Raw genomic sequence first — 20,146 nt, 5'->3', positions numbered from 1 at the left:
GTATTTCAGTAATTCAGTAATTCAGTAATTCTGTTCTCTATTAACTTACCCATTATACCGTCCATGTCTCCGGATTTTTGAATCCGAGAGAGTGTGGAAGTCTATATTTTATGTTAGATATAGCATAAAACTAAATGCCAAATATCAAATCACCTTCATCAGTTCATCGAATAAATTCAAATTTGAACAAATGGATATCATTTGCGACCCTAGTTTAATTTGACAAACATAACTTGCAACGAGACAACAAAACAAAATGAGAGAAGGTCCCAGCTAACATTCTGGTAAAAGTCTCTTCATTGTTGAGGTACAGATCAAATCATAACTTAACCCGGGTTAAAGAGATTTAAGGTAGGGATGCCAACTTTTTCCCATTTTCCCAATTCCCATGGGTGATAATTCGCTCCAAATGGGACGGAGATGGGGATAATTTCCCCCCACCTGGGGGAAGGGAGAATAGGGGGCGGAGACAGGGTAAGAACGGAAAGAGCACTCCCCATCCTATGGACCCCGATCCTACTAAATATATATGTATATATGTATGCATATGTCCATATATTAATATTTTTAAAAATATGTTTAAGTGAATTGTAAATTTTAATTATTTTATTTTTATTCTTTAAATAAAAGAAAAATAAAAACAAAATGATTAACATTATAAAAACTCACAGGAAATGGAAATAACCTTATCCCAATTGGGGGTGACGTGGTCGGGAACAGGGATGTGGATTTTCACAGGGTCAGGATATGGCTCCCCTCCCTGTCCCGTCTTGTTGCCATTCCTAGTTTAGGGATTTGAGGAAGGGCTGCCGCTGTTGTGTTTGCGTAACAATTTCCCAACCCAACCTCCAGATTAACAATATTCGCAATCCACAAGAAACAGTTTCGTCCTAAATCATGGACACGTCACTTAAAGCATCATGTACACACCCAATCACTCGGCATAAATTTTTGCCATAAGACTGGTGCATCTTTTGTTGCTCCTGGGTTACTTCCAGATTACTTTCATCAGGAGGTAAATCAAAAAAGTGTGAAGTTGCATCTGAGAGCAAACAAGCATTATGTCAGAGTAGGGAAGACCGGTATAGAGCTTCCAAATTTTACAAATACAAAAGGAAACTGGTAGACAAAGCAACTAATGTTCCGATGGCTCCAAACGGTGACGCAGAATTATTGATCTTCAACCGAGCACTGGATTTCTCCTCTAAAAATCGACAAATCATCTCTGAGAAGGGTCATTTACAAGCACCTTACAGCCACTGGGTTTGGCTAGCTGGGGGGTTAGAAATCCCTTCCTTTGTATGGCATTTCCTGTACAGAACAAACCACCGAAGAGGGATTTCCAAGATTGTTCAACCACAAGCTAGATAAGTAAAACATCTCATCCAACAAATTTCAGATAAAATAAAACAAAAGCAGATAAACTAGCATCGACAAGCATCATTGATGAAGACTAGATGTTCATTAACATGAATCGAACATCAAATGAAGCATCACTTGCCTAGAGGCTTAAGCCTTGCCAAAATACACTATATAAAATGAATTGTCAGTGTTGGGGAATGTATGTTGCAAAAGGCTAAAGCTAAATGGAAACACATGCATCAAAACTCAAATTACATTGCAAATCAAGTGGTCAAAAATCCAGAAATGACAGGTAAGCATTCAAAGGGGCGTTTCAATCCTCTATTAGAATACTAATATACAGTTTATGGCTTCAGCCGAGTATCCTGTTCAAACCTCTGTTGCATAAATACTCTTGAATTTAATTCAATGATCACAAATAACTGCTCATTCTGGTGGAAATGCTAGCTACTAAATATAGGAACCATGTCAAAATATTATGAAATTAAGATTTTTTAATGTCAAAAACAATTCTGATAAAACAAGAAAGATGCAAATAGACAAAAATGCACATTTTTTGAACATTCCACTCTATCTAGTGCCATGATAATTGATCATCTTACTGTCAGATGAAAATATAATTTATTTTTGCTTTAACTGATGTTTGGCATAGATGATGATTTCCCAGAAATCAGCACCATCGGTGATTTTTATCTTGTTTGGTTGGCTGAATATGCCGATTTCTGGGAAATAAGCTAAAAATTGATTATTGAAATCAGCCCTTTTCAGGGATCACTTTTTCTGGTGATTTCCTGATTTTTTTTAACTGATTCCAATTTTTTGAGGATGACATGGCATCCAACTATTTTTAACTCATTTCCTGATTTTTAACTGATTCTGATTTCCTGATTTTGAATAATAATTCTAATACAAAATTAATCAGCCCTTGAAAATCAGTAACAAACAGACTCAAAGCCAATTTCTGAAAAATCAGCTTACATGGCATAAATGATAACAAGCAACAATTTTTTTTATGTTTTTTCAAAAATCACTATTCCAGAAATCACCGCTTTCTGGATAATCAGCAAGGAGAAATCATCATCGACACCAAACATAACCTTAATATGAAGCCTTGGTTTTACGATTTTTGTGTTTTATACCACCATAATTATTTACTCTTTTTAAGAATCTAAGAGATTGAAAATAATCTCATGAGTCATAATCACAAGAGAAATTATCAGTCCTAACAAGAAAACTCGACTTTGATGAAATCGAAGCAAGAGAAAATAGTTATAGGCATTGGCCATCCTAATGTGTGATTGGATGATATTTCTAAACATACAGACTAAAATACTACATTTATAACACCGAGTACAGTTCAACTGGAATAACATGAAACATATTGAATCATTTAAAAACACTTGATATGTCAATTATTTATACAACAATCATGTAGAAAATAAAAATTTGCAATAAGCCTTCTAGATTTGGAGAATGAAGTAAAACAAATTTTGGTTTCAAAATTTGTATTCAATTCTCATATTTTAACAAAATCATGTGACATGCTCACGAGGTCACACCTCTACTTCTCATTTGAAAGAATCGGGATTTTCTCCTCACAGAGCACACCTCACACTGACCTCACAGCCCTATCCCACTGTGTATTGCGAACATCTCTCTATAAACAACATAAAGTATGGGAGATGTGCGGCTGGGAAGTGTTGTGAGGAGTGCTCTATGAGGACCATATCTGGACTCCATTTGAAAGAGGCATGTAACTAGCACCAAATAAGGCATGTTTTCATAGTTACACCTTGTCAGACACTGGTAACATCTTTTTGAGGCATGCACCTTTTTGAAGCAAGGCACAATAATACAAAAAAAAATGCAAAAAAAAAAACAGAAATTTCAAAAAATGCAAAAAAAATCAAAAAATAATAAACAATAATATTAATAAAAATATAAACCAAAATTTTAAAATAAATGTTTTAAAAAACCTATTATCTAAAATTAAAATACATAAACATAACATGTAAAGCGTATTCAAATGAGAATTTAAAAATAAAATCAAACATATAAAGCATTTTCAAGCATGTAAAACCCACAATCTCTTTTTTTCCTCAATTGTATTACTTCAGGCAGTTATTGTGATGTAAAACATATTACATTCCTGATTCTACGTGCCACCTTTGTGCCACGCCCCTCAAGGCAAGCCCAAACAAGTCCATGTTAGGGTCTTAAATTCTTAGTTGTCACAAAAAAAAAAGATTTTATAATTTTAATTGCTTTTTAAGAAGATATTTTAGGATGAATGAATGAACACCATTATCAAATAGGGGGTCCAATGGAATTTGCACCAATATCATAAATCAGCGATTTAAAAGGCACGCCTCACCATCTGAAAGGGCTGTGCCTAGGACCTAGGCGAGGCTCAATATCGTAAATCAGTGTTTTAAAAGGCACGCCTCACCATCTGAAAGGGCTGCGCCTAGGACCTAGGCGAGGCGCATACCCTAAAATGTGCCTCACCTGTGTGCCTGAGGTGTGCCCTTTAAATCACTGTTTTGCCATATTGGTGCAAATTCCATTGAAGACCTGTCAGCTCCAAGAACAGCAACAGGCTTTTATTCTAGGAGAATACCTGGACCTTCCAAAATAGCAATCCATGGGTGCAATTCATACAAAGGACATACAAATTACTAATGCTTATGGTAAGAAAGCGGTCTTACAGGGGGATAGCTTGGCATGTACAAAACTTGTCTAGGATGACCAAGAATCATCTGCTGTCCATACTGCCAAAATGAGGAAAATGATGCACACAATCATATTCCGCAACTTTGATGTTTATATCAAACTGATAGGTAATAAGAAATGTCTAACAAAGATCCTGGCAGGAAGTTGAAATAGCATAAAATTTCCATACCAGAGGTGCACTTGGATGGATATATGCCTGAGGTGATTGAATTGGTGCAGCCTGTGGGTTATAAATAACAGGTTGGTGTCCATATGAAGGTGGAATCTGCAAACATTGTGAAAAAATAAGCATCTTAACAAAAGAGAGATAAGAGCTGGAAAAAGAGGACAATCATATCGACAATAACAAAAAGTATTAGCATTGACTCATTTCAAGTATGCCGTGCATAACTCAATTTCAAGTATTGACCTTAGTGCCCCAATTCATGGAACTTGGATTACAGATGAAAGGATGCCATGGATTTATGGATTTGAAAACAAATTAATCTCTGCATTATATCAGTTTTAGGAACACGATTTGACTTCAAATATGAGGGATATGGATCTTGCCCATGCATAATTTGGGTAAATGAAAAGGAACTTTGTTCAACAAAAGGATGCCATGCAAAAGTGTTAAAGCGGAAAATTCAAGTTTAGTTGAGAGATGAGAATTTAGCAAGTGTGGATTGAGAGAGAAATCCTAATGCTGTCAGAAGGTTCAAAAGTCAAAAAAGTAAAAATAAAGTTAAAGAGCTATTGAAATCTCAAAAGTTGAAAGGGAGTTTGTTTGATGTTGGACACTTGGACCTAATAAGAAGGTGAAGAAAGCTAGGAAGATTAATTTGAGAAGTTTAGGTGAACATATACGAGAAGAAGCAGGAGATTCAAAGCTGAAAGGATTCACCCAGTTTTTCATGTCTCGCATCTCAAGAAAGCAATTGGCAATCATATCTCTTCTCCCGTGATTCCTTCCACTCTGTCAGCTGATATGGAAATGCTGGCGGAACCTGCGGCCGTTCGGTGGGTGCGTCCATCCACTATGCCTGGTGTTACTGGTTCGGAAGTGCTTATCCATTGGCAGGACCTGCCTGATTTTGAAGATTGATGGGAGCCTTTTGACTTACTTCGCGACCAATTTCCTCATTTCAACCTTGAGGACAAGGTTAGACTTTGGGCGGCGGGTAATGATAGGCCCCCAATTAATTTTACATACACCAGGAAGGGGAAAGGTCATATGGCGGCCAAGGGGAAGAAATAATTGAACGTGGGGGAATTTTTGGCTGGAGGGAATAAGGAGAGTTTTTGTGGCATTTATAGCTTGTCAGTTGAGAATAGGAAGAGTATAGAGCATTTAGCATTTATAGCTTGTTAGTTGGGAATAAGAAGAATGGGACATTTATATTTCGGCCAGCTGGGCATTTATTATGGAAGGCAGTTATGCTGTAAGGTGTGTATAAGAAGGGGCTTTGGGGGATGAAGAAGAAAGACTTTTGATGAGTACAGAATTCCCTTGACCCCTCTATTTGCAATTTAATAAAGAAAATTTGACAAATTGTGTGCCTAGAAAAAAAAACAAGGTATTCCTTTGGATATTAACCAAGACAATCTCTCAACGAAAAAAATGCTCAATGACAGTTGATTAAATATTAATCTGAATTGTCGCTCTTATGGAGAAATGGAGGATAGAAACCATGTTTTTTGTTAAATGCCAAGTGACTAAAGAAACTTGGGGAATATTGGACCTTAATCTAGGAGCCTCTGGAGTAAACTTAGAGACTAATCTTGTGGGGTGGTTGGATACCATTCTAAGTTCTATGGATGATTTGAAAAATCAGGGCATGTGGGAAAAATCTGCCTTCTGCCTTTGGTACCTTTGGAAAAATAGGAATGATATGATCTTCAACAACAAATCGATCCCCCCTCCAATGAGATCATTTCAATGGCGCTAGTCAAGATGAATGAATATTTCTAAGCAAGCATCCCTCTCTCAAGCCCCTCCCCTGGCCTCTTAGGTGAGAAAACTTGGATAAAAATGGACCCCCAAGCCTGGGCATAGTCAAAATTAAATTTGATGCCTCTACAAAACAAAACATTAGGAGTCCCTATGGTTGCATTGCTAGGAATCATTTGGCCCAAATCCTGATGACAGAAATGGATTTTTTGGGAACTTTGACTATCTCCAACGTTAAACTCTAACCCAACCGCTGTGCAAGGCCCACCCTCATAATTTGTTCTTTTACTAATTATCAATAAAGTTACTGTTACCATTCAAAAAACTAAAAAAGATAATTTATCACCTGAAGGAAAAAAAGAAAAAAAAAACAACAAAACCCCAATTCCAAACAACATAGTACAACACCCACCCCAAGAAACAAGACAACAACTGTCCAAGAGAGAGAAAACAACTCCCAACCCAAAATCTTAAAACAATACCTACAATTTACAAAGAAATCATCCACTCACCCCTAGGACAAAGAGCTAAATGAACTCTACATGGAACCTTTACTCCACCTACAAGACCACACAACACTTAATTCACAGAATAAGCTTCTTCTTGTGTACTATTTTATTTTATAATCGTTAAAAATTTATTAAGTGATTTTAAAACTGGTTAATACAAAAGGGTCAGTTCCAATCTCCACAAGTTACATGTGCTACAATAGTGCCCAAAACAACTGTTGCCTATATACCCCTTGTTTTACTAGGGTATCAGCCATCCCATTTGTAGTCCTTATCCAATTGAAAGTAATGTTCATCCCTGGGTAATTCTATCTATTTCCCTAAACTGATGCCTATAGATCCTTGGCAATGAACTGTTTATTGTTCAAAATCTGGGGAACAGCCTCCCCATATGTGCAGAGGTAAGGCTGCGTACATCTGTCCCTCCCCAGACCCTGCATTGGTGGGAGCCTTGTGCAAAAGAATGAATTATGTACATCATCCTTTGCATCCCAATTATAGGTGGGCAAGAGCCACCAAACCCCCAATTACCATCTTACAATTGAGCTCAAATCTTAAATTCCTAAAGGAATTTATGATGAAATCAGTAATTTTTATAAAAATCCCCTTGACCAGGTGTTACCGTGTTACTTAGGTGCCATTTGATTGCACTTTTTTGAGGTCTGAATCTGAAAATGCTATTTTTCAGACCTCACACCTTGTTTGGTTGTACCTCTTAAACTGGGTCTGAAACTGATTTTCAGATCTGAAAATCATAGACCTTGGGCCGGCTCTTAACGCGCTCAGACACGTTTCAGAGCCAGCCCAATGTCCAAAATATCCTTACAATTTTTCGTAAATGACCCGAGTTACCCCTGATACCCCAAAGCCAGAAAACCTAAGCATTCGACCTCTCTCTCTCTCTCTCTCTCGTCTTCCCACCGCCACCGCCACCACCTTCGCTCTCGCTCTCGCTCCCTCTCTCTCCCTCCCGTCTTCCCACTACCGCCACCGCCGCTGCAACAAGCAGCAGTGGTGGTTCGGTGAATAATAATAATGATTTTACTAATTATTAATTATAAATTAATTTTATTGATTATTTTAATATTTTTATTAAACATTAATTATTGTTTATTAAATTTACTTGTGTTATTTATTAATTATTAATTATTTTTATTAACTAGTAATTATTAATTATTTTACTATTTTTATAATCATTAATTATTTTTTTAACTTTAGTTGTTTCATTTATTAATTAGTAATTAGAAAAGGGTTGATCCAACACAAACAAACTTATGGATTCAGATCCTCTAAAAAGTAGAAAAGCAACTATGCCTCTTTTCAGATTTCAGACACATTTAATATCTTTTTAACTTTTCAGATCTAAATTTTCAGATTTATCAAGCGCCACCTTACTAGACCGACTTGTGTTAATGACATGCATATCATCTCCACCCCACCCCCGCAAGCACGTGTGTGGGTGGCAACATACCACGGTTCAGCGCAAATTGACCAAATCTTGCCATTTTGTTAAGGTGTGATATAGAAAAAAAGGACAAGAATCTTTTTTCCCCTCATATCTGAAACTAATCAACACAAGTAGTAACAAAAACAACAAAATAAAATGGCATGATAATAAACATCTCTTATTTACTAAACTGATTATGTGTGTGTTTAGTCATAAATGTACAATTATATTTCTTTTAATAATCCATTAAGTCTCATTAACAAAATCAAACTTTTTAATAATTTTCCTTTAATTTTTTATTTTCCAAAACTATTAGCAACAGTAGTGTAATATCTCTAAAATTTCCCCATTTCTGCATGGTGATGATACAGAAATTACAAACCATGCCACAGATACATGCATCTGGCATACACTCTGGAGCTGCTCTTGAATCTTAAATATTTTTAATTTTAATGCTCTTGCTTTTACTAGAACCCTTGCTTCACACAATATTCACTTCAATCTTGGCCCACTCATTACACATCCAAGTTAGATTGTGTTGGATGAGGTAAGAGCCTGGAGCCCACACTTTGCTCCCCATAAGGCTAAACTCAAGTAAACTTATGTGGTGAGAGCCAAAGCTACAAGTAAACTTATTCATGGACCCTAAAGGATTTAGGTGTAGGGAATAGGAGGGTCTTGGATCCCAAAGTTTAGGATTTAATAATAAGAAAGAAAAATAAGATCCCATTAAAAAGGAACTAGCTCAGTATGGGTTTATGATAGTAGGTGCAGTCCCAAGAGGAAATGGCAATACCACCTTGGGATTCAGAGCAGTAGTGGTTTTTTAATAGAAGTTGCATATAAATGGAAGGGAGAAGAGAAAGAACAGGGTAGAAGAAAGGAGAAATATAAGGATTGGTTGAAGAATACCATCTCCAAAACAGAACACTGAAACCCAAAACTACTTAGTGTAATTTTAAATTCCCAGGCTGTGAAGCATGAGAATGCGGGTTCAAGTCTGAGAGCGGTCACTTTGTGTAAAAAATGCCAAAACTTAGGACCATATCCAGTCCACCCCTGGCCAGCTGTCATGCTCAACCTGATTCTTCTTCTTATTAGTTAATCTAAGATCATTCTTCTTCATCCTACACAAACTTAAACCTCCTCTTTAGCCCACCATGAAAGAAATTGTAGGACATCCCCTTCCTATCCTACACCAACTCTCAACAATAATAACTTATTAACTATGCATTTCATAATTGCAAATGAAAATTAGAATAAAAGAATATGTCAAACAAGCTTCATTACCCAACTAAACAAAAAAAAAAAACAAGCTACTTTACGTAGGATTAAGGATATCAAAAGCTTAATCACATTCTAATAAAATGCAACCTATAATCACCAATGAACATAGTACTTTATGTTATAGAAATGAACCGGCAACTATTTTAAGGAGAAAGGGGAAAAAAGAATATTGGTCTAATATGAACTCACCCCAATGCCCATGGGTACACCGTGGATATGTTGGATAGCAGTAGCATTAGGAGGAGGGAAGTAATAAGAACCATCAGATGCTGGAGAAGGAGGCCTTAAAGGTGTTTGTGATGGGATGAAACTCTTTGCATTAGGATTCAGCTTGAATTCCTAAGTCACAAAATTCTTGAGGTATAAAGCCAAAGAAATGACAATATAAAGCAAATCAAGGCAGCAGAGAATAAAATGAGGGTCCATGGGTGGGTTAAAGATCACCTTAGCATGAGGATTTAGTGTAGATTTCTCCGAAGATAATGATCCTACAGACGAGCTTGGAGACAAACCAGGTCCACCAGAAGTGGATACCCCACCAACACATTCTGAAGTGGAAGAGGTAGAACTACTTGGTTGTCCTCGAGGATTTACAGCTTGAGTTGCCCCATGTCCTTTGGCTGAAGAATCCGACAAATCACCAAAAGAACCCTCACATTCTTGCCCCTTTGAGGAAACACAAGATGGAGTCGGAGAATATGCTGTGGCACTGGGAGATAAACCCCCTTTATCATGAATAGCCTTCTTCATGTTCAGAGATGATTGTACATCTACACAAGGCATTTTGACATGATTAACTGTGCATCTTTGACAATGCAATAGGTAAAATAGACAATGATTCAATATGTCAGATATAGCTGATGAAATGGTACAGTACAAGTGTGCAACAAATAATAAATCTTATTGGATCAATTAATAATGCAAATTAGTCAAACCAACTAATAGCCATTCATCAACATTAGATCACCAAAGAAGTAGATTAATGGGAAACCGGAAAGATATAAAACAATTTTGTGGAAGACAAACACACAAGGACAGTTATTCAGTCCATTGCTTTGAGTTCAAAAACCAAGTAATTATAAACAGATTATCTACAGTTCTATGCAATATGGTGGGTGTTTTGTTTTTGGAAATAACCTGGGGGCAGCAAGGCATTAAAATGACATCTAGGCCTCCATGATACAATAAACCTAAGTTCCACAACAGCCAGCATGGCACCAAATGGAAAAATGGGAAAATGGAAGGTTCTGCTTGGAAGGTTTTCATTATTGGGTGAACTGCCCAAGCATAAAAAATTAATAAAACTTTTCTCAATCAACACAAGGCCAAACCTGGTAAAACAAAGAAAAGGATTGTATGAAACTATGAATTAACTTCCATTAATGGTAAGAATGGATCTATTGATCAATTCTGCAACCCATGCATACTCTTGATTATACAGGGCCTAGCTTTTCATGGTCAACTGAGAATCTCCAAACCAATTGATGGAAGAGTCAAATTCCTATGCTTCAGCCACTATAAACCAAAGCAGCATTGATAACTGAGATTTTTTTTTTTTCAAATCAGTCAGCATTGGTGCTGAGTTTATACTTTCATTATCTTACCAGTCCCAAAATACAATGCTTTCCAACAAAAACAGCCAGCTGAAAGGGAATTCCACTTGTAATAGAAGTTCCCAAAATTTTGACAACTAAAATAATATCAAGGCCATTTCAAATTTGACAGTTTAGAACTTTCATAACTTGTCAGGATTGGTTTCAGGAAAGTTACTAAGCTTAGCCATTCCAAACCAAAGCAGCATTTTTAGTGAGTTTATACCTTCTTACCAGTCCCAACATCGAGGTTTGGGAAACTTTCCTGAAACAAATCTTGACAGAATCTGAAACTTCTAATTGGCACATTTGAAATGGCTCTAATGTTATTTTTGGAACCCAAATCCTATCACAAGAAAATTTTTCTTTCAACCAACTATATTTTTATCTAAAAGCAAGTTCATTAATTTTCAGAAACCCCAACTTTTTATTTTGGTAAAGATATATGTTAAAATGGCATATAGAAGGCCTATTTCAACTCTTAGTGTCAAAAACCTGAATCTCAATCATCTTCGTTTTCTAAGACAAAATTACAAAGGAAGAAAGGAAGCTGCTATAACATTACAAAAAATGGTGCCAACAACAAAGTAAACAGCATACTACATATCATCATAATCATCTATACCTTGTCCCAATTATGTGGGGTCAGCTACATGAATCTCCATTCAATTCTGTTCAGTGCCATATCACCATTAAATTATGGGCACTTAAGTCATTTCTTATTACTTCCACCCAAGTCCTTTTGGGTCTGCCCCTAGCTCTTCTATCCTCTTCCACTTGTAACAGATCAATTATTCTAACCAATGCTGTAGATGGTCTTCTATGCATGTGATCAAACGACCTCAGTCTACTCTCTCTCATTGATCACCTATTGAAAGCTACTCCTAGGTTCCATTGTATGGATTAATTTCTGACCCCGTCCATTCTAATTTTACCACATCCATTTAAGCATACACATTGTTGCCACTCATTTTTCCAACATGTTTCTTAACTGCCTGACACTCGCTCCATATAACATAACTGCCAAACACAGTGCCACATATAGCATGCCCAAATATTTTTCTAGGTGAGTGAACCCACAGCGGTATTCATACTGGTACACAATCAATGTTGGCAACTATTTCCTAAATTGAGACTGATTAACTAATCTCATTGTTCTGTCCTCCAAGTTGATAAGATAATTGTTCCTGGTGTAGAATGATCAACAATACAAGGTTATACAATGGTACAACTCCTACTTTCCTCACCTTGTATTAATGCATACACTTCAGATAAAGTTACAGTATCACAATTCAAGATATGTTGCTTTGTGACGTTATGTTCTTTGTTCAAGGTTCAAAACAACCAAGAATTTAGAGACACTACTACAGTCCATTAACTTTCAATGCATCTCAGTATTCTTGGAATATTCTCAATCCACTGTCTCAACTTACAGAAATGGTTTTATCTATCAAAAAAAATTACAAAAGTTCCTAGATATGAGAGCAGAGAAGTAATAATCACTTCTCCCCATGTTTAAGCTTGTTCAACTTGGAGCAACCTATAGTCATGTGCAATGTCCTACCCCCTGCATGCACTGGTCATGCTTTGTCTTTCGAGTCTGGCTCCCCTTCTGATCAAATGTAACCAATCTTACCACAATCCTAGATATACACATGAGCAGATGGTAGCCACACCAAATAGTTTTATCTATTTAACCACATAGTGGTTATTTGGGAATTCAGACATGAGACAAACCTAACATCCATATTTTGCTTGGAATTAGTACTAGATGATCATCCTTGATAACATGAAAGCAAGTCTGGTTTGGATACCTAGGGAGCTGAATGTGATTGCTGATAGCTTAGCTAAATCTGGGGTCCACAGGGACTCTTTGTTTAGTGACAGAAATCTCCCACTGCAATCTTTGTGTGTCTTTTCTCTGCTGTTGTACATCCTTTCACGTACACTTTATTTTAATGATTTTTTATCGGAAATGGTAACTTCATTAATACAATATTAAGTACAACTGTCAACCCCTAAAACAGGTATTGAATCCCCAGTAATCTTTATTACAAAACTGCCCAGAACATACTCTCCCTCACAGTCCCTTGTTTAGCCAATGTATCGGCTAAGCCATTAGCTTATCTCATTGTCCATTTGAAACACACACCAATCTCCCTTGTTATATTGAGGATTTCCCTTATAAATCCAGGCTCCCAACTTACCTGATTGCAGCCAATCAATTAACAGTTTAGAGTCTCCCTCTATCTCAACTAGTGTACACCTTGAAGATAGGCCATCACCTCTGCTTTTATTTTAATGAAATCTCTGTTACCTTTTCTCAAAAATTAGTACTACTTGATGCCATCTTTGATTTTCTAAGAAGATTTCATCACCATTCACCACCAAATAACAACAGCAGAAAGTAATTAGATTAGATTAGAAAATAAAATAAAAGGAGCACTGTGTTTTGGGTGGAGGAAAAAATAAATAAATAAATAAATAAAACTCTTAGGCATGTGGCCCCTTTTGCTATTTGTGGTTTTACAACACTATTAAAACTAAAAAGAATACACCTGATCATGTAACCCAATCATAAATATATTTCAGCACTACTTTTTTATGAATATATTTCAACATTACTTACCTTCTAGTTTTGAAATATGAACCTCATCAGAACCCTGCATTAAGCATCAAAAAGAAAAATAAAAGAATATGGATGTTAGGAAGTATACAAAAGCATCAAAACCAATAGAACTCTGTAATGGCAGTCAAAATATAACTGACATTTTTTCGTACCACAAACTCCTTCGAACAATTCTTTCCTCCATTCTGTTCTCTTAACTGGTTCTCATGCATTCTGAAATTTCAGGTGTAAAATTTCAGCTTCTTGGGTTTTTTTGTTAATTTTTTATGTTACAAGCAGATAATTCCCAATCTAGGAAGGATAGTATTTAAACAAAATACATAGTTAACAATAATAACCAGAAACCTGCTCTCTCCATCTAAAGCTGTGAGACTTTTCGAAACAGAATCTGAAGACAATTGTCTAGCATGGTCACTTGAACTTGACCGGCATGAATCCCTACCAGCATTTAACTGAGAAGATAAGGCTTCATCCTGCATGGTACAAATAATAGAAGGAAAACAAAGTATTAGCTACAAAGGATGGAAATTTTGCAGTTCACAGTTCATACTACACACTAGATAAGCTACAACAAAGAGGAAGCAACAAGCCAACAAGAGGGGGCACATAAATCCCAGGTACAAAACCAGTGAGTATCTTCCTCGAATATGGTTATAACACAAGTGAACAAAAGTACTAAGAAAACCAGTGTCTTATGTGCAGAACAAATGAGAACCCTTTTACAAAAACAATTGCCAATAATCAGTTCTTGGTTCAAAAATAATACTAGTAGATGCAGTTTAAACAGAATTATTGTACAAATACATTTTTGAGTTATGACTTCTGATGAGTATTACATTGAACTCAAATCATACAAGATCAGACAAGATTCTTTTCGATAACTAAATATGCTATAAACATTTACATCATGATGATATCTTCTCAGGTGTCTGTCATTTTAATATCAGGACATTCAAGCTAAGGATAATGCATGTTGAGTTACCAACTTCAAATGTTTTTCTATCATGCCATTGCTCATTATTAAAAGACGATTCTGTACTGTTCAGGATTACATGACCAGCAAACCCAATTACATAACACTGTACTAGTGCAGCTGCAAACAGATTGAATCGAATTGGATACTAGTACTAAATAGATCTAAATTTGATTCAGTTATATTTGAATTTGAAATGGATCTTAACCATTAGATTAAGGGTAGAATATAAAAACCTCTCCTGAGGCTTCACTTTAACAAAGACCTCCCTTGTAGTTTTAGAAAAACTTGCAGTTACCTCCCTTTCATCTTTGTCCCAGTAATGGAGACTTCAGAGTTACGATACCTTTACAACTTATTAGGGCATTTTTCAATATAATTCAAAATGCCAAATTTGCCCTTCTAGACTTCACTAGATCTAACATTTTTATAGAGTAAATTACTTTATTCTTTTTAATTTGACTTAGGTATTTTTTTAATTAAAAGTGAAACGTTCTTTTGGAAGTAATTAATAAATTTCCATCTGAATCAATGGATATAAGGGTAAAATGGATATTTTTGAAAACTAATGCATTAGGCCAACATTTTCATCCCAGGACAATAACAAAAATGGAGGTAGCTGCAGGTTTTTTCAATACTACAGGGGAGGTTTTTGTGAAAGTAAAACCTTAGGGGAGGTTTTTAATGAGTGTCAGAAACCTCATGGGAGGTTTTTATGTTTCACACTCAGATTTATATAGGATTTGAATTGAATCCGGATTACAATCAGACATTGAATAGTACAAGTAAATTAAACTGAAAATTGATCAAAATATTATATATTATTAATAAAATGAACTAAAAATGACATTGATATTGTATTTTGTGAACAAAATGAATTGAAAATTACTTTATGAAACTCAAAGCTATGACTATTTAGCAAAATCACAACATTCAAACCAGCTTTACTAATAGATAAAATATAAATCTTAAGTATACATGAGCAGTCAAATCAGATTTTATCGGATCAGATAGGGGCAGATGCATATTTGATTCAATGGGATTGAATTCAAATTCAAATTCAATCAGATACCATTTGCAGCCCTATGTACAATTCAATTAATTTATCATTTCATAGAAGGAAATGGCCAAAAGGACCTGCTAATTACACACCCTATTGTACTATCACTTATTTACAAATAGATACCATTGATGAAGAACTTGATGATGCTTGAGCTCCATCATTGCTCTTTCCCCTTGCCACATCAGAAAAGGACCTAATAATTACAGACCCTGAGGAATCTCCAAATGTTTCAGCATTTTGTGAATCTATTGTTGAGTCTTCATTTTCTTCATATCCACTATCATCAACACCCCTAAAAACTGATGAGAATCTGGTCTCCTCATCAATGTCAAAGTCATCATGCAAGTGAAGACCTCTTTCCTGTTGAATGGATCAACAAACATGTCATAACTTGAAACAGATAAACAACAAGAAAGAACATCAGACCAGAGGAAAGCATGAACATGAGAGCAAAGGATCACCTCTGCTAAATGAAGATCATGAGTTTCATCGCCCTCAATTTCTCTTGCTATTCTTGAAGCTTCCCTTTCCAATTCTCTCATTTGAGGACCTCTCTCAAGTTTTGTTGTATAAAGTTCCTCGTCAAAGGTGCTCTTTACCCCAAATAATGCTTCATTAGTTTCAAACTGATCCCAACTCCTAGTTAAGAAATAAGAAACACATTCAGTCAATATAAACAGGTTAAATGAAAATAGGTACAATTAGAATATTTGAGATAGAAAACAAGAAAAATGCAAACATCACTTGTATTGAATCACTCAATAACCAAAAGGAAGTTATTTACTGCAAAGAAACATACCATAATCACTTTGCTGCAACACTTAAACATGAGTAGGAATCAATGAAAGGGAATTGTCAACATATAAAGAATAAGTATCACAGTTCATAAACAAAGCATATCTAATCCTGAAATTCTAAAAATAATTAAATACCAGAAATTAAACAAATAGTAATAGAAATTAACAGATGAAAGCATTAACTAATACCTAATGGGAGAAACAGAGAGAAAAAAATCATAGTACAGAACTGCTCGAGATTAAACATTTTATGCCAAACAGAATTTGATTGTCAATCCCTTTGTGAAACAAGAACTAAAAACAGTATGGCTAATAAAGTTCCAATTGTTAAATCAGCCCAACATACATAATAAAAGGATGGCAATGAAACCACAAGCAGTATTTAGCTATTAGTGTAATAAAATTTCAAGATGCTTCTATAACAACCTATTCCAGGGGCCATCAAATATATTTTCCAATTCAGGACATTGTGGATCATCTTCGTCAGGAGTCCAACGATGCAGCTCCCTCTCTACCTCAACAACATGAGACTGTGATATCACAGAGTCTATCATAATATCCTGACGAATATCACGTTGAAGCCCATTTGCCAAACCATCCCCAGTCAATGGCACATCCTGGCACAATGGATACAGAATGAGATCAGAAAGCATTATACAAGAAAAACCATAAAATCTAGACATCTGGTCCAATAAACAAAAAGAATCTCAAAATGAGATGAAACAACAAAAACCATTGAGAAAATGCAGTTGAACCTTTGCTATAACTTGTACAAGTTCTTTTGCAGGTATGATCAAAGTCTTTGAAGGAGCCTTGCTAGTAGTAAAATCAGATACAGACCTCTGTCCTCTAAAAGAACCATCCTTGGTTAACCTAGCCATTTTCAGTATAATTCCTGCAAATGACATGCAATTGAATATTAAGGATGCAAATTGTTGATTTGCGGTATTGATAAAAAAAAATTGTTGATTTGTGGTAAAGCAATATTTCATTTTCAAGCAAAGTTGAAACACAATCTGCAAGCTCATAAATCCATTTGGATTCCAACAGAAAAAAGAGTAAGTAGAAACATATTAAAAGCACTGAAGCGTACCAAAATCTTTTTCAGCACTTGTTGCATGAAATATTCCAGAAAATATAGATCCATTTTTCACCTGGACCTCCACATGTTGTCCAATAAGACATGTTGTCAAATAAATAAGTCGGTCACGTGAAGGACTTTCATATCCTCCAACTTTGCTGCCATTGATTACCCCTGCAAGAAGGAGGTTTTAGGAGCAAATGCCAACATACAATAAATAACATAATTCGGTCAGAAGTCATCACCTGCATTGGTAAAACCGCTGGGGTTTGACTTTCCAGACTGCAACCTGCTTTCCAGCCGAGGTCCTGTCTCTCTTTCAGTACGGCGACGACCAAATCCATTGGCAGAAGGCCTGGGTTGTACAACTTGTTGGAGACTCATCCTAAATAGCAGCTTGCAACCAATTGTAGACTAGTTGAAAGAATATCTAAAACGAACATCATTAACAATTAAAAATATATACTTTTCCTATTGACTTTACACATTAAATTTAAGGAAAACAATGAAAAAAAAAGTAATGGCCACATGGCAATTAGGCAAAGGCAGTGAGTTTAACTTGTCCATTGTAAATTGCAATTTAACTAAATTAAGTTGTTATGCTTAAATAGTTTTCTGAGATTTATTAATAATATCAAAAACTATAATATTTAATAATACAAAATAAGATATTACTTATTGGAGATGTGCCAATGAATTGCAACTTCATAGTATAGATTTTTTGTAATAAAAGAGAAATTCATTAAAAAGAAGAAAAAGTGAAACAACTACAGCTGATAAGAATGCACCAAGAGTAAAAAAACAATTACCACATACACTCCCTAACAACATCACACCATAGGCCATTTGACAGCAGCTGAATTGACTGAATCAAATGACTTATTGCTTTGTCTTTAGTGAAAAAGCTAGGGCGTTGCAAGTTCCTTAATGAATATACCCTCAAATATTTTATTATTTAACTATTTCATCCATTAAGGTCAGAGAAATAAATTATTCAGTTAAGCCACATCAGCTTTTAGAAAATGCCTATTCAGACCAGAACAATCCCCAAAACAAGACCTTTTATGTCATAGACCATCACTGCTTCACTAGTACCAATTTGTTGGTTGAGGCCCAAACTGACATCATTAACTAGTCAGTCGATATTCATGATGCAGTAGCCTAGGATGACTAAGCATTATCTAAAACGATGACCAGTCAGTCTAATCAACCTCTAGACCTTCTTGGTTCCCCCCTCCTTCAGGATTCATAAAACTGAATTTTGATGGTAGTAGCTTAAGGAATCCTGGGCCTTCTGGGATTAGGGGAGTTTTCAGGAATGAGGCTGGGATTATTATTGCTATTTTCTCAGGCCCAATTGGAGAAGGTGACTCTCTTAGGGCTGAGATTCTAGCAGTTCTGGAAGGAATCCAAAGAGCAAGAGAATTAAACATACGATGCTTGGTCATTGAAGGGAACTTGGAGGTGGTGATTAGGTGGCTGAAGGAAGACAGCAATGGTTTGTGGAGCTACAGAAATGAAAAGAAAAAATTTAAATGGCTGAGTAGGGATATTGAGGTGAAGTACAGTTGGGTGAAGAGAAGTGCTAACTCAATGGCTAATGGGTTAGCCAAGCAAGGGGTGCTTAAGGAATCAATGTTTTGGGCTAATTTTTAGCTTCCTTTTTTGTTTCCTGTTGTGGGCGAGTAAGATGGTTTACCTCCCTTTTCTTGTACTTAAAGTTTCACAAATTTTATTATTTAATAAAGCATTTTGTTACTGATAAAAAAAGAAAAATCAACCAAAGTCATTTTAAACCTTCATTTGTTTGTTTGTATCTCTCACTATTTCTCATTATTTGAAATAATACAGAATATCTCTGCAGTTTCTTATATCCATGCTTTTGATTTAAATATTTGTGACAGAACATAATTGGATGATGGTAATAGAAGAAAGGCATAAAAATAGAAGAAAACAGTAGAAGAGTTTTTTTTAAGTGATTCTGCAATCAATGGTGTGTTGTTATGGAGTTAACACAAACAAAAGGAACATCAAATAATCAAAGTTGCTCGTTCTTTAGACCATACCAATTTTTATTGACCAACCAGCACCCAAGCATTGAGTAGTCATCACAACAACTAGAGAGGCCTAATCAACAAGTCATTGCTTCACCACATTGTTCATCCTGTAGACTATGTTATCAACCTACCCAATTCAAAAGAAATACCCTGTACAACAAAAACCTTATTAAACATTTAAACCAAATGAAACTTTCAGAGCCAAGCTTAACTGAGAAATCAAATTACCCTCATTTTGGAACCTAAACTTTCTCATCTCCCGAAAACACTTCCACGTTCCACCATTTTGGTACCCTCATTTTGGAACTACCTCAGAAGACCCTTGGAAGAGAGGAGGGAAATCGAAGGGATTGATTGGTCAAGGTTGGAGGAAGATCAGGTTAGGTGGTTGGAAAGAAGCTTTGAGGAAGAAGAGATTAGGAAGGCGGTGTTTTTGATGGGCAGGTCCAAAGCTCCAGGACCAGATGGTTTTACAATGGCTTTTTACCAAGATTGTTGGGAGGTGATAAAAAGATGATCTTTGTGAGGTTTTTAATGAGTTTGCAGAAAAGCATATAGTCAGTCGAGGCATTAATTCCACATTCTTGGCCCTAGTTCCAAAGAAAGTTGATGCTCTCCATCCTAAAGATTTTAGGCCAATTAGTTTGGTGACTAGTATTTATAAAATCCTGGCCAAGGTCTTGTCT

General features: G+C 35.8%; 1 protein-coding gene across 9 annotated transcripts in view; it reads right to left on the bottom strand.

The window, feature by feature from the left end:
• Positions 1–883: 883 nt before the first annotated feature.
• Positions 884–20,146, bottom strand: part of LOC148842242 (polyadenylate-binding protein-interacting protein 4-like) — a 28,261-nt gene continuing 8,998 nt past the window's right edge. The window contains exons 3-17 of one of the 9 annotated variants that reach the window (XM_088957520.1): positions 19,470–19,610; positions 17,649–17,833; positions 17,416–17,577; positions 17,078–17,217; positions 16,749–16,939; positions 15,987–16,164; positions 15,649–15,885; positions 13,835–13,962; positions 13,642–13,702; positions 13,490–13,523; positions 9,713–10,038; positions 9,458–9,607; positions 4,265–4,360; positions 4,071–4,133; positions 884–1,311 (exon numbers count right to left, since the gene is read on the bottom strand). In XM_088957520.1, coding sequence (XP_088813646.1) covers positions 1,282–1,311; positions 4,071–4,133; positions 4,265–4,360; positions 9,458–9,607; positions 9,713–10,038; positions 13,490–13,523; positions 13,642–13,702; positions 13,835–13,962; positions 15,649–15,885; positions 15,987–16,164; positions 16,749–16,939; positions 17,078–17,217; positions 17,416–17,577; positions 17,649–17,787 — 1,935 coding nt within the window. In that variant the 5' untranslated portion in view covers positions 17,788–17,833; positions 19,470–19,610 and the 3' untranslated portion in view covers positions 884–1,281. Of the gene's footprint in view, positions 1,312–4,070; positions 4,134–4,264; positions 4,361–9,457; positions 9,608–9,712; positions 10,039–13,489; positions 13,524–13,629; positions 13,703–13,834; positions 13,963–15,648; positions 15,886–15,986; positions 16,165–16,748; positions 16,940–17,077; positions 17,218–17,415; positions 17,578–17,648; positions 17,834–19,469; positions 19,611–20,146 lie in introns of all 9 variants that reach the window. The other 8 variants (XM_088957521.1, XM_088957516.1, XM_088957514.1 and 5 more) reach the window with 8 other exon arrangements.

The sequence above is a fragment of the Nelumbo lutea genome, chromosome 8, assembly GCF_056320005.1.
Source record: "Nelumbo lutea isolate HS-2025 chromosome 8, American lotus-T2T, whole genome shotgun sequence".
Lineage (NCBI taxonomy): Eukaryota > Viridiplantae > Streptophyta > Magnoliopsida > Proteales > Nelumbonaceae > Nelumbo > Nelumbo lutea.
This window is presented reverse-complemented; position numbering and strand designations above follow the sequence as displayed.